Here is a 14,497-nt window from a genome sequence, read left to right as displayed (position 1 = left end):
TTTAATCTGAATTCAGTTTATGGTAAATACGTGTTGTGTTTTAATGGTTATTTCTTACATACTCGATGTATATATTCCGTACATACTTTGATCTGAAAATGAACGAGCGTGTGCATCAGCAGTAGTACTTCCCAAATGGGTAAAACAAAATGAACGTAAAAGCTCTTTTCAAACTATTAATGCATTATACAAAATACATAAATGAGGTGAATTCTGACTCAACAGTTGTAGAAAAACACGAATTAACTCAAAAACCAAACTTGGTGGCTACCAAAAAGAATCCTCCTAAAGTCACATTCGCCCTGATTGTCAGTTAAACACGGAAGTGAGGTTCCTATCATTCATTGAGCAAAGAGCACAGGTTACTGTTGTATCTGAGCAGCTGGATGCGTTCAAAGTAGTCGTCGGTTAGAAAGTTCCTTTGCAGGGTAACCAGGTTGCCTTTCTGGCTGAAGAGCCTCTGGACGGGCGCGGTGGACGGCAGCGTGGTATTGTACTTGAGGAAGAGCTGCTTCACCCTGGGGAAGTCTTGCAGGCACTCCAAGCTCTTCCCCGTTCCTTCCACGTACGACCGGATCTCCTCCGTAACTCCCCGCTCCTGGTTGATCGAGGAATTTTTCGCCGAGCCGTAGCTGAAAAAATCGTCCTCCGATTCGATGGTGGACACGTTGCGGCAGGGGTTGGTCTCGGCCAGGTCGGCCGGCTCCACCAGGGACGCCATGGTGGCGAGCTGGGAGCACATCTCCTCCCTCTCGGAGGCGGCCAGCCACCACAGGCGGAACTGAGGCGTGGTCGCCGTGGCAAACTTGGCCTCGCTGCTGGAGAACAACTCCCTGAACCTCACGTTGATGGCTGCCACCATGGCGACGATGACGTCGCCGAAGTACTTCGCGGCGTCCTTGTGCTCGTTGAGCTTGTTCTTCAGACTGAGCACGGTCGGGATGACCAGGCCCAGGTAGCACTTCTGCTCCGCCTGGAAAAGCTCCAGCGCAAACGCCAGCGGGTGGAAGACGCTGACGTACTCTTTGAGGAAGTCCGTCTCCTCGGGCTGCAGCCGCGCGACGTCCAAGCGCGCCGACAGCTCCGTCAGCTCTCGCTCTGTGAGGGAGACGATCTTCTGCAGGGCGGCGTACTCCGCGTTCCAGCGTACCACCGACGGAACGAACAGCGGCATCTTCCTGATCTCCTCCGCCGCCTCCATGCCGACTTGGAGATGGTGGCATTTGCTCCAAATGGAGTAGACCTTGGACATGGTGCCGTAGTAAAGCTGGCACGTGGGTCCTTGTGACACAGCCCGCCAAAAGTCCTCGGTGACGATCTGCTCCAAAGTGTGCGATGCGCAGCGTTGCACCGTGGGCAGGAACAGGAGCATGTCCTGCTCCGGCTCGCCTTCCAAAACGGCGCTCACGTTGTCAAACATCCCGATGTCGTCGTCGCTGTCCGTGCTGTCCAACGCGAACTCCTTGAAGACGTTGACGAAGGGGCTGGCGTTGTCGGTAACTGTGGTCTGGACTTTACTTTCAATGTTGTACGCCGAGTGGATGTCGTGGATCTTCCCCGCCAGGCTGTCGTGCGTCAACCTACCCTGCAGTCTGGCGAAGCCCAGGGCGGCGGACTTCCTCTCCAGCGAGTGTCCGTCGATCCAGTGGCACGTCATGCCGAAGAAGCTGCCGTTGTTGGCGCTCCACACGTCCGCCGTGGTGCACACGTACTGGACCGTGGCCAGTTTAGCCATCAGCTCCATGCGCATCTTGGAGAAACTCAGGTCCACCTTGGCGAACAACGTGATCCTGTCCATGGACCTGAGACCCTCGGTTAAGCCGGCAATGAGCTTCTGGAAACCCGGCTGCTCCAGCACGTGGAATGACTGGCAGTCCTCCACCATGTAGTTGAAGATGAGCTGGTCGATCTTGGCCTGGTTCATGCATTTGGAGATGATCTCCGCTTTCAGCCGTTTCAGTTGACCCTGTCGACCGTCCTCGCCGTTGTACTCCTCCCGCCTCCGTCCTTTTTTGGCATCTGGCCTGGCCTCACATCCTAAATGGGTTCTCTGAAAAACATGCAGCCTTTTTACTATTTGTTGACATGCCTCAGAAGACAGGGTAACATTTTGTACACCAACATGATTACATACTGGGTTTTGTGGCCAAACATGAAGCCCACGGTCACCAACCTGGGCTTCGTGTTGACAGTGATTTTAAATTGGAGCGTCAGATTGGCCAGCTTTTTTTTTATTAACATCAGCTGACCAGGGTTAAAAACCTTCTTTCTAGGCAACAGTTTGAGACAGTAATCCATGCCTTTATTAATTCTCAGCTGGATTACTGGAGAGGAGGCTACGTCGGATAGTCGAACCTCGGATTCAGGAGGAACAGTGTGGTTTTCGTCCTGGTCGTGGAACTGTGGACCAGCTCTATACTCTCGGCAGGGTTCTTGAGGGTGCATGGGAGTTTGCCCAATCAGTCTACATGTGCTTTGTGGACTTGGAGAAGGCATTGGACCGTGTCCCTCGGGAAGTCCTGTGGGGAGTGCTCAGAGAGTATGGGGTATCGGACTGTCTTATTGTGGCGGTCCACTCCCTGTATGATCAGTGCCAGAGCTTGGTTCGCATTGCCGGCAGTAAGTCGAACACATTTCCAGGGAGGGTTGGACTCCGCCAAGGCTGTCCTTTGTCACCGATTCTGTTCATAACTTTTATGGACAGAATTTCTAGGCGCAGTCAAGGCTTTGAGGGGTTCCGGTTTGGTGACCGCAGGATTAGGTCTCTGCTTTTTGCAGATGATGTGGTCCTGATGGCTTCATCTGACCGGGATCTTCAGCTCTCGCTGGATCGGTTCGCAGCCGAGTGTGAAGCGACCGGAATGAGAATCAGCACCTCCAAGTCCGAGTCCGTGGTTCTCGCCCGGAAAAGGGTGGAGTGCCATCTCCGGGTTGGGGAGGAGACCCTGCCCCAAGTGGAGGAGTTCAAGTACCTAGGAGTCTTGTTCACGAGTGAGGGAAGAGTGGATCGTGAGATCGACAGGCGGATCGGTGCGGCGTCTTCAGTAATGCGGACGTTGTACCGATCTGTTGTGGTGAAGAAGGAGCTGAGCCGGAAGGCAAAGCTCTCAATTTACCGGTCGATCTACGTTCCCATCCTCACCTATGGTCATGAGCTTTGGGTCATGACCGAAAGGATAAGATCACGGGTACAAGCGGCCCAAATGAGTTTCCTCCGCCGTGTGGAGGGGCTCTCCCTTAGAGATAGGGTGAGAAGCTCTGCCATCCGGGAGGGACTCAAAGTAAAGCCGCTGCTCCTCCACATCGAGAGGAGCCAGATGAGGTGGTTCGGGCATCTGGTCAGGATGCCACCCGAACGCCTCCCTAGGGAGGTGTTTAGGGCACGTCCAACCGGTAGGAGGCCACGGGGAAGACCCAGGACACGTTGGGAAGACTATGTCTCCCGGCTGGCCTGGGAACGCCTCGGGATCCCCCGGGAAGAGCTAGACGAAGTGGCTGGGGAGAGGGAAGTCTGGGTTTCCCTGCTTAGGCTGTTGCCCCCGCGACCCGACCTCGGATAAGCGGAAGATGATGGATGGATGGATGGATGGATGGATGGATGGATTACTGTAACTCTTTGTCCATCCATCCATCCATTTCCTACCGCTTATTCCCTTTCGGGGTCGCGGGGGGCGCTGGCGCCTATCTCAGCTACAATCGGGCGGAAGGCGGGGTACACCCTGGACAAGTCGCCACCTCGTCGCAGGGCCAACACAGATAGACAGACAACATTAAATGATAAATGGGTTGTACTTGTATAGCGCTTTTCTACCTTCAAGGTACTCAAAGCGCTTTGACACTACTTCCACATTTACCCATTCACACACACATTCACACACTGATGGAGGGAGCTGCCATGCAAGGCGCCAACCAGCACCCATCAGGAGCAAGGGTGAAGTGTCTTGCTCAGGACACAACGGACGTGACCAAGTTGGTACTAGGTGGGATTTGAACCAGGGACCCTCGGGTTGCGCACGGCCACTCTCCCACTGCGCCACGCCGTCCCAATTCACACTCATTCACACTCACATTCACACACTAGGGCCAATTTTTAGTGTTGCCAATCAACCTATCCCCAGGTGCATGTCTTTGGAAGTGGGAGGGGCCTATCTCCAGGTGCATGTCTTTGGAAGTGGGAGGAAGCCGGAGTACCCGGAGGGAACCCACGCAGTCACGGGGAGAACATGCAAACTCCACACAGAAAGATCCCGAGCCTGGATTTGAACCCAGGACCTCTGTATTGTGAGGCAGACGCACTAACCCCTCTGCCACCGTGAAGCCGTCACTCTTTGTATTTTGGTATTAATCAATCCTCTCTTGGGGCGGTATAGCTCGGTTGGTAGAGCGGCCGTGCCAGCAACTTGAGGGTTGCAGGTTCGATCCCCCGCTTCCGCCATCCTAGTCACTGCCGTTGTGTCCTTGGGCAAGACACTTTACCCACCTGCTTCCAGTGCCACCCACACTGGTTTGAATGTAATTTATTGGGTTTCACTATGCACTTGAGAAAAAGCGCTATATAAATATAATTCACTTCATTTCACTCTCACGTCTGCAGCTGGCCCAAAATGCAGCTGCCCGACTTTTAACCAACACAAGAAAATGAGAGCACATTACTCCTGTTTTAGCCTCCCTTCACTGGCTGCCTGTGTCTTTTAGTCCGTTTTAAAATGATCTTACTCGTTTTTAAAACCCCGTTTCCAAATGAGTTGGGAAATTGTGTTCGATGTAAATATTAACGGAATCCAATGATTTGCAAATAATTTTCAACCCATATTCAGTTGAATATGCTTCAAAGACAACATATTTGATGTTCAAACTGATAAACCACTTTTTTCCCCCAAATAATTACTTTTAGAATTTGATGTCAGCAACACGTGACAAAGAAGTTGGGAAAGGTGGCAAAAAATACTGATAAAGTTGAGGAATGCTCATCAAACACTTATTTGGAACATCCCACAGGTGTGCAGGCTAATTTGGGAACAGGTGGGTGCCATGATTGGGTATAAAAGCAGCTTCCATGAAATGTTAAGCAATTCACAAACAAGAATGGGGCGAGGGTCACCAATTTGTAAGCAAATTGTCAAACAGTTTTAGAACAACATTTCTCAACCAGCTATTGCAAAGAATTGAGGGATTTTACCATCTATGGTCTGTAAAATCATCAAAAGGTTCAGAGAATCTGGAGAAATCACTGCACTTAAGTGATGATACTACGGACCTTTGATCCCTCAGGCGGTACTGCATCAAAAACAGACATCAGTGTGTAAAGGATATCACCACATGGGCTCAAGAACACTGTCAGTAACTACAATTGGTTGCTACATCTGTAAGTGCAAGTTAAAACTACTATGCAAAGCCAAACCCATTTATAAACAACACCCTGAAACTTTGCCGGCTTTGCTGGGCCCGAGCTCATCTGATATGGACTGATGCAAAGTGGAAAAGTGTTCTGTGGTCTGAGTCCACATTTCAAATTTAATTTGGAAACATAGGACGTGGCGTCCTCCAGAACAAAGAGGAAAATAACCATTCGGATTGTTATAGGCGCCAAGTTCAAAACCCACAAAAAAAAAAAAAGACTTAAAATTATCCGTCCATGCAGCTAGTTAATTTGACTTGATAAGAAATTCTAAACCATGGGTGTCAAACTCTGGCCCGCGGGCCAAATTTGGCCCCCCGTGTAATTTCACTTGGCCCTTGAGGCAATATGAAATTAACATTAGAGCTGGCCCGCCGCTGTAACACCGAATTCACCGCTAATACTCTTACTTGCCAACCCTCTCGATTTTCCCGGGAGTTTCCCGAAGTTCAGTCCCCTCCCAAATTTCATCCCGGACAACATTATTTAGGGTGGGCTTTAAAGGCACTGCCTTTGGCGTCCTCTACAACCTGTCTCCACGTCCGCTTTTCCTCCATACAAACAGCTCGCCGGCTCAGTCACATAATATATGCGGCTTATACCCACACACAAGTGAATGCAAGGCATACTTGGCCAACAGCCATACAGGTCACAGTGAGAGTGGCCGTATATATAACGTTAACGCTGTTACAAATATGCGCCACACTGTGAACCCACACCAAACAAGAATGATACATTTCGGGAGAACATCCGCACCGTAACACAACAGAACAAATACCCAGAACGCCTTGCAGCACTAACTCTTCCGGGACGCTACAATATACACCCCTCGCTATCACCAAACCCCGTCCACCTCAACCCCACCGCCGAAAAGAGGCATTCAATTTTTATTTAAATTTTATTTGATATGCCACTGATATTTTTTTATTATTATTATTTGAAACTCGATTTTGCATGTCACTATAAAGTTATATAAGTCTTGCTTGTTCAATATTCATGCAAAACTTGTTTGGGTCCCTATTAAAAGGTTCATTTGTTCAACATCAATTGTTCGGTTTTACATTTTGGCCCACTCTCTATTTGAGTTTGACACCCCTGTCCTAAACTAAGGTATGTACTGTAAGGACCAAACGTTTGGACACACCTTTGATTTCTTTATTTTCATGACTATTTACATTTCTTCAGTTCCATCCATCCATCTTCTTCCGCTTATCCGAGGTCGGGTCGCGGGGGCAACAGCCTAAGCAGGGAAGCCCAGACTTCCCTCTCCCCAGCCACTTCGTCTAGCTCTTCCCAGGGGATCCCGAGGCGTTCCCAGGCCAGCCGGGAGACATAGTCTTCCCAACGTGTCCTGGGTCTTCCCCGTGGCCTCCTACCGGCTGGACGTGCCCTAAACACCTCCCTAGGGAGGCGTTCGGGTGGCATCCTGACCAGATGCCCGAACCACCTCATCTGGCTCCTCTCCATGTGGAGGAGCAGCGGCTTTACTTTGAGTTCCTCCCGGATGGCAGAGCTTCTCACCCTATCTCTAAGGGAGAGACCTGGAAACTCATTTGGGCCGCTTGTACCCGTGATCTTATCCTTTCGGTCATGACCCAAAGCTCATGACCATAGGTGAGGATGGGAACGTAGATCGACCGGTAAATTGAGAGCTTTGCCTTCCGCCTCAGCTCCTTCTTCACCACAACGGATCGATACAACGTCCGCATTACTGAAGACGCCGCACCAATCCGCCTGTCGATCTCACGATCCACTCTTCCCCCACTCGTGAACAAGACTCCTAGGTACTTGAACTCCTCCACTTGGGGCAGGGTCTCCTCCCCAACACGGAGATGGCATTCCACCCTTTTCCGGGCGAGAACCATGGACTCGGACTTGGAGGTGCTGATTCTCATTCCGGTCGCTTCACACTCGGCTGCGAACCGATCCAGCGAGAGCTGAAGATCCCGGTCAGATGAAGCCATCAGGACCACATCATCTGCAAAAAGCAGAGACCTAATCCCGCGGTCACCAAACCGGAACCCCTCAACGCCTTGACTGCGCCTAGAAATTCTGTCCATAAAAGTTATGAACAGAATCTGTGACAAAGGACAGCCTTGGCGGAGTCCAACCCTCACTGGAAATGTGTTCGTTTCCTCAGTTCCCAAACGTTTATTGAGTGTTGTTAAAAGAATAGTTGATGTAACACAGTGGTGAACATGCCCTTTCCCAACTACTTTGGCACGTGTTGCAGCCATGAAATTCTAAGTTCTTATTATTTGCACACAAAAAAAAGTTTATGAGTTTGAACATCAAATATCTTGTCTTTGTCGTGTATTCAACTGAATATGGGTTGAAAAGGATTTGCAAATCATTGTATTCTGTTTATATTTACATACGGAAACGGGGTTTGTATATATTAATATATATATATATAAACATACATCTGTGCCCCCAGCCCCTTGTTAACCTCATTGTTTACGCCTCTGCGTGCAGATTATTGTAGTTTCCTCGCAACGCCCAACAATAGTCTTGCAAAGTTGACTAAAAAAAAAGAAAAGACTTGGACTCACGTCCAAATGCTTCTTGAGGTTGGAGGTGGAGGTCTTGGAGGTGGAGAGCAGGTTGACCCGCGGCAGACACAGATTACACTGCACGATGATGTTCTTCCCTTGATCTGCCTTGTAGGTGAAATGGTGGCGATAACGCCAAGTGTGCATGGCCGACTTGCTCTCCCCGCAGCTTTCATTTGGCGAGGCGTCCATCTGACAAAAGCCTGGATATCCGCCAAAATGACCGGAAAAAGGACGGTGCGGGTCGTAATCCAATTTTAGTAATCGCGATTACACGTAAAAGTAACGACGGTGGAGGCCAAATCCGCATGGAGGAAGAAAAAAAAAAAAGGGGGCTGGCCTTTGTCGGTGACGTCGACGGAATTTTAATGCGCATGCGCGCGTTAAAAGGCTTATCTGGCGCCAATGCGCAGGCGCGTTTCTTTTCCGAAGCCACCGCAGTGAGTTGGCGACACCTGCTGGACAAAATAATTGTCACACTTTTCTATGATTTTTGTGAAACGAGTACTAATTTATTTCAAATAAAACATCTTAAAACAGGTGTTAAAGTCATTTTAGGTCATGAACACGCGGCCGGACTATTAAAAATAATGGCATTAAAACTACAAAAATAAAGAAAACTTCAGATTGTTTTGTCTGACGAGACTATTAAAAATCATGGAATTAAAACTAAATTAAAAAAGTTCTGATTGTTTTCTTTGTCTTACGAGACTATTAAAAATCATGGCATTAAAACTAAGAAATAAAGAAAAATTTTGATTGTGTTCTTTGTCTTACTGGACTATCAAAAATCATGGAATTAAAACTAAAAAATTAAGAAAAACTATGATTGTTTTATTTGTCTTACTGGACTTAAAAATCATGGCATAAAAACTGTAATATAAATAAAAGTTCTGATTGTTTTATTTGTCTTACTGGACTATTAAAAATCATGGCATTAAAACAAAAAATAAAGACAACTTCAGATTGTTTTGTCTTACTGGACTATTAAAAATCATGGAATTAAAACTAAAAAATAAAGAACACTTCAGATTGTTTTCTTTTTTTTACTAGACTTAAAAATCATGGCATTAAAACTAGAACATAAAGAAAACTTCAGATGGTTTTGTCTTACGAGACTTAAAAATCATGGAATTAAAACTAAATAATAAAGAAAACGTCAGATTGTTTTGTTTTACGAGACTATTAAAAATCATGGAATTAAAACTAAATAAAAAAAGTTCTGATTGTTTTCTTTGTCTGTCTGGACTATTAAAAATCATGGCATAAAAACTAAAACATAAAGAAATCTTCAGATTGTTTTGTTTTACGAGACTATTAAAAATCATGGAATTACAACTAAATAAAAAAAGTTCTGATTGTTTTCTTTGTCTTACTGGACTTAAAAATCATGGCATAAAAACTGTATTATAAATGAAAGTTCTGATTGTTTTATTTGTCTTACTGGACTATTAAAAATCATGGCATTAAAACAAAACATAAAGACAACTTCAGATTGTTTTGTCTTACGAGACTATTAAAAATCATGGAATTAAAACTAAAAAATCAAGAAAACTTCAGATTTTTTTTGTTTTTTTTACTAGACTTTTGAAAATCATGGCATTAAAACTAAAACATAAAGAAAACTTCTGATTATTTTGTTTTACGAGACTATTAAAAATCATGGAATTAAAACTAAATAAAAAAAGTTCTGATTGTTTTCTTTGTCTTACTGGACTATTAAAAATCATGGAATTAAAACTAAAAAGTAAAGAAAAACTATGATTGTTTTATTTGTCTTACTGGACTTAAAAATCATGGCATAAAAACTGTATTATAAATGAAAGTTCTGATTGTTTTATTTGTCTTACTGGACTATTAAAAATCATGGCATTAAAACAAAACATAAAGACAACTTCAGATTGTTTTGTCTTACGAGACTATTAAAAATCATGGAATTAAAACTAAAAAATCAAGAAAACTTCAGATTTTTTTTGTTTTTTTTACTAGACTTTTGAAAATCATGGCATTAAAACTAAAACATAAAGAAAACTTCTGATTATTTTGTTTTACGAGACTATTAAAAATCATGGAATTAAAACTAAATAAAAAAAGTTCTGATTGTTTTCTTTGTCTTACTGGACTATTAAAAATCATGGAATTAAAACTAAAAAGTAAAGAAAAACTATGATTGTTTTCTTTGTCTTACTGGACTTAAAAATCATGGCATAAAAACTGTAATATAAATAAAAGTTCTGATTGTTTTATTTGTCTTACTGGACTATTAAAAATCATGGCATTAAAACAAAAAATAAAGACAACTTCAGATTGTTTTGTCTTACTGGACTATTAAAAATCATGGAATTAAAACTAAAAAATAAAGAAAACTTCAGATTTTTTTTTGTTTTTTTTACTAGACTTTTGAAAATCATGGCATTAAAACTAAAACAAAGAAAACTTCTGATTATTTTTTTTTACGAGACTATTAAAAATCATGGAATTAAAACTAAATAAAAAAAGTTCTGATTGTTTCCTTTGTCTTACTGGACTATTAAAAATCATGGCTTCAAAACTAAGAAATAAAGAAAAATTCTGATTGTTTTCTTTGTCTTACTGGACTTAAAAATCATGGCATAAAAACTGTAATATAAATAAAAGTTCTGATTGTTTTATTTGTCTTACTGGACTATTAAAAATCATGGCATTTAAACAAAAAATAAAGACAACTTCAGATTGTTTTGTCTTACGAGACTATTAAAAATCATGGAATTACAACTAAAAAATAAAGAAAACTTCAGATTGTTTTCTTTTTTTTTTTACTAGACTTTTAAAAATCATGGCATTAAAACTAAAACAAAGAAAACTTCGGATTGTTTTTTTTTACGAGACTATTAAAAATCATGGAATTAAAACTAAATAATAAAGACAAATTCTGATTGTTTTCTTTGTTTTACTGGACTATTAAAAATAATGGAATTAAAACTAAAACAAATAAAACTTCAGATTATTTTATTTGTCTTACTGGACTATTAAAAATCATGGAATTAAAAGTAAAACAAAACTTCAGATTGTTTTCCTGGTCTTACTGTACTATTAAAAATCATGGCATTAAAACTAAGAAATTAAGAAAAATTCTGATGGTTTACTTTGTCTTACTGGACTATCATGGCATTAAAAAGAATTAAGAAAAACTATGATTGTTTTATTTGTCTTACGAGACTATTAAAAATCATGGCATTAAAACAAAAAATAAAGACAACTTCAGATTTTTTTGTCTTACTGGACTATTAAAAATCATGGAATTAAAACAAAAAAATAAAGAAAACTTCAGATTGTTTTGTTTTACGAGACTATTAAAAATCATGGAATTAAAATTAAAACAAAGAAAACTTCAGATTATTTTGTTTTACGAGACTATTAAAAATCATGGAATTAAAACTAAAACAAATAAACTTCGGATTGTTTTCTTGGTCCTACTGGACTATTAAAAATCATGGAATTAAAATTAAATAAAAAAAGTTCTGATTGTGTTCTTTGTCTTACTGGACTATTAAAAATCATGGAATTAAAACTAAAAAATAAAGAAAAATATGATTGTTTACTTTGTCTTACTGGACTATCATGGCATTCAAAAAATTAAGAAAAACTATGATTGTTTTATTTGTCTTATTGGACTTAAAAATCATGGCATAAAAACTGTATTATAAATAAAAGTTCAGATTGTTTTATTTGTCTTACTGGACTATTAAAAATCATGGCATTAAAACAAAAAATAAAGAAAACTTCAGATTGTTTTGTTTTACGAAACTATTAAAAATCATGGAATTAAAACTAAATAAAGAAAAATTCTGATTGTTTTATTTGTCTTACTGGACTATTAAAAATAATGGCATTAAAACAAAAAATAAAGACAACTTCAGATTGTTTTGTCTTACTGGACTATTAAAAATCATGGAATTAAAACTAAAAAATAAAGAACACTTCAGATTGTTTTCTTTTTTTTTACTAGACTTTTAAAAATCATGGAATTAAAACTAAAACATAAAGAAAACTTCAAATTGTTTTGTTTTACGAGACTATTAAAAATCATGGAATTAAAACTAAATAAAAAAAGTTCTGATTGTTTTCTTTGTCTTACTGGACTATTAAAAATCATGGCATTAAAACTAAGAAATAAAGAAAAATTCTGATTGTTTTATTTGTCTCACTGGACTTAAAAATCATGGCATAAAAACTGTAATATAAATAAAAGTTCTGATTGTTTTATTTGTCTTACTGGACTATTAAAAATCATGGCATTAAAAATAAAAAAAACATTCAGATTGTTTTCTTTGTCTTACTGGACTATTAAAAATCATGGAATTAAAACTAAAAAATAAAGACAACTTCAGATTGTTTTCTTTTTTTTTACTAGAATTTTAAAAATCATGGCATTAAAACTAAATAATAAAGAAAACTTCAGATTGTTTTGTTTTACGAGACCATTCAAAATCATGGAATTAAAACTAAATAAAAAAAGTTCTGATTGTTTTCTTTGTTTTACTGGACTATTAAAAATCATGGAATTAAAACTAAGAAATAAAGAAAAATTCTGATGGTTTACTTTGTCTTACTGGACTATCATGGCATTAAAAAAAATTAAGAAAAACTGATTGTTTCTTTGTCTTACTTGACTTAATCATGGCATAAAAACTGAAATATAAATAAAACTGATTGTTTTTGTCTTACTGAACTATTAAAAATCATGGCATTAAAACTAAAAAATAAAGACAACTTCAGATTGTTTTCTTTTTTTTTACTGGACTATTTAAAATCATGGCATTAAAAATGAAACCAATTGAGAACAAATCTGATTGTTTGCTTTGTCTTACTGGACTATTAAAATCATGGCATTAACACAATATGGAACATTCACACAATAATTAATAATTTTGGAGTAGAAAACCATATGTGTGAAAGCTTTGGAGCATTCACACAATAATAAATACACCTGTACATGAATTTTGGTGTAGAAAACCATATGTGTGAATGCTTTGGAGCATTCACACAATAATAATAAAAAGATGCCTTTTGGTGTAGAAAACCAAATGTGTGAATGCTTTGGAGCATTCGCCCAATAATAAATATATGAATTTTAGTGTAGAAAACCATATGTGTGAATGCAGAATGCCATGTGCAGCATTCACACAATAATGATAAATGGATTCATTTTGGTGTAGAAAACCATATGTGTGAAGGCTTTGGAGCATTCACACAATAATAAATATATTAATTTTAGTGCAGAAAACTATGTGTGAATGTAGAATACCATATGGAGCATTCACACAATAATAATAAATAGATGAATTTTGGTATATAAAACCATTGTTTATTGTGTGAATGCTTGAAAGCATTCACACAGTAAATAGAACAATTTTGCCATAGAAAACCATATTTATATAACCATATTATTCATCTATTTATTGTGTGAATGCTCCAATGCATTCACACAATAATAAAAAGATTAATTTTGTTGTAGAAAGCCATATGTGTGAATGCAGAACACCATATGGAACATTCACACAATAATAATAAATAGATTAATTTCTGTGTAGAAAACTATATGTGTGAATCCTTTAGAGCAGGGGTCACCAACACGGTGCCCGCGGGCACCAGGTAGCCCGTAAGGACCAGATTAGTCGCTTGCTGGCCTGTTCTAAAAATAGCTCAAATAGCAGCACTTACCAGTGAGCTGCCTCTATTTTTTAAATTTTATTTATTTACTAGCAAGCTGGTCTCGCTTTGCTCAACATTTTTAATTCTAAGAGAGACAAAACTCAAATAGATTTTGAAAATCCTAGAAAATATTTTAAAGACTTGGTCTTCACTTGTTTAAATAAATTCATTTATTTTCTTACTTTGCTTCTTATAACTTTCAGAAAGACAATTTTAGAGAAAAAAAATACAACCTTAAAAATGATTTTAGGATTTTTTCAAAAAGATATACCTTTTAAATTCCTTCCTCTTCTTTCTTGACAATTTAAATCAATGTTCAAGTATTTTTTTTATTTTTTATTGTAGAGAATAATAAATCAATTCTAATTTAATTCCTCATTTTAGCTTCTGTTTTTAGGTAGTTTTTCTCTTCTTTTTTTCGGTTGAATTTGGAATTTGGTCGAGATTGAAGAAAAACTGTTTCAAAATTTAATTTAAATTTTGTTCATGTTTTCTCCTCTTTTAAAGCGTTCAGTAAACTGTTTTTTTCATCATTTATTCCCTACAAAAAACCTCCCGTAGAAGGAAAAAAAATATACGACAGAATACCCTTTTTTTTTCATATTTATCTGTTTAATAGTTTATATTTATTGTGAGAGATCATTAAGATGATCAGTGTTTCCACAAAGATAAATATAATTAATTATTAACATATAGAGTTAAAAGTAAATTGAGCAAATTGGCTATTTCTGGCAATTTTTTTAAGTGTGTATCAAACTGGTAGCCCTTTGCATGAATCAGTACCCAAGAAGTAGCTCTTGCTTTCAAAAATGTTGGTGACCCCTGCTTTAGAGCATTCACACATTAATAAATA

General features: G+C 39.7%; 1 protein-coding gene across 5 annotated transcripts in view; it reads right to left on the bottom strand.

Annotated features, from left to right (window-relative positions):
* The window catches only part of zgc:161969 (uncharacterized protein LOC569044 homolog), a 151,570-nt gene continuing 137,073 nt past the window's right edge, over positions 1–14,497 (bottom strand). For 4 of the 5 annotated variants that reach the window (XM_061885084.1, XM_061885081.1, XM_061885082.1 and 1 more), the window contains one exon: positions 1–2,050. In XM_061885084.1, coding sequence (XP_061741068.1) covers positions 338–1,924 — 1,587 coding nt within the window. In that variant the 5' untranslated portion in view covers positions 1,925–2,050 and the 3' untranslated portion in view covers positions 1–337. Of the gene's footprint in view, positions 2,051–7,950; positions 8,301–14,497 lie in introns of those variants that run through there. The other variant, XM_061885080.1, reaches the window with a different exon arrangement.

This window comes from Nerophis ophidion, linkage group LG23, assembly GCF_033978795.1.
Source record: "Nerophis ophidion isolate RoL-2023_Sa linkage group LG23, RoL_Noph_v1.0, whole genome shotgun sequence".
NCBI classification, from domain to species: domain Eukaryota; kingdom Metazoa; phylum Chordata; class Actinopteri; order Syngnathiformes; family Syngnathidae; genus Nerophis; species Nerophis ophidion.
Note: the sequence above shows the minus strand (reverse complement) of the source record. Positions and strands in the feature narration are given on the sequence as shown.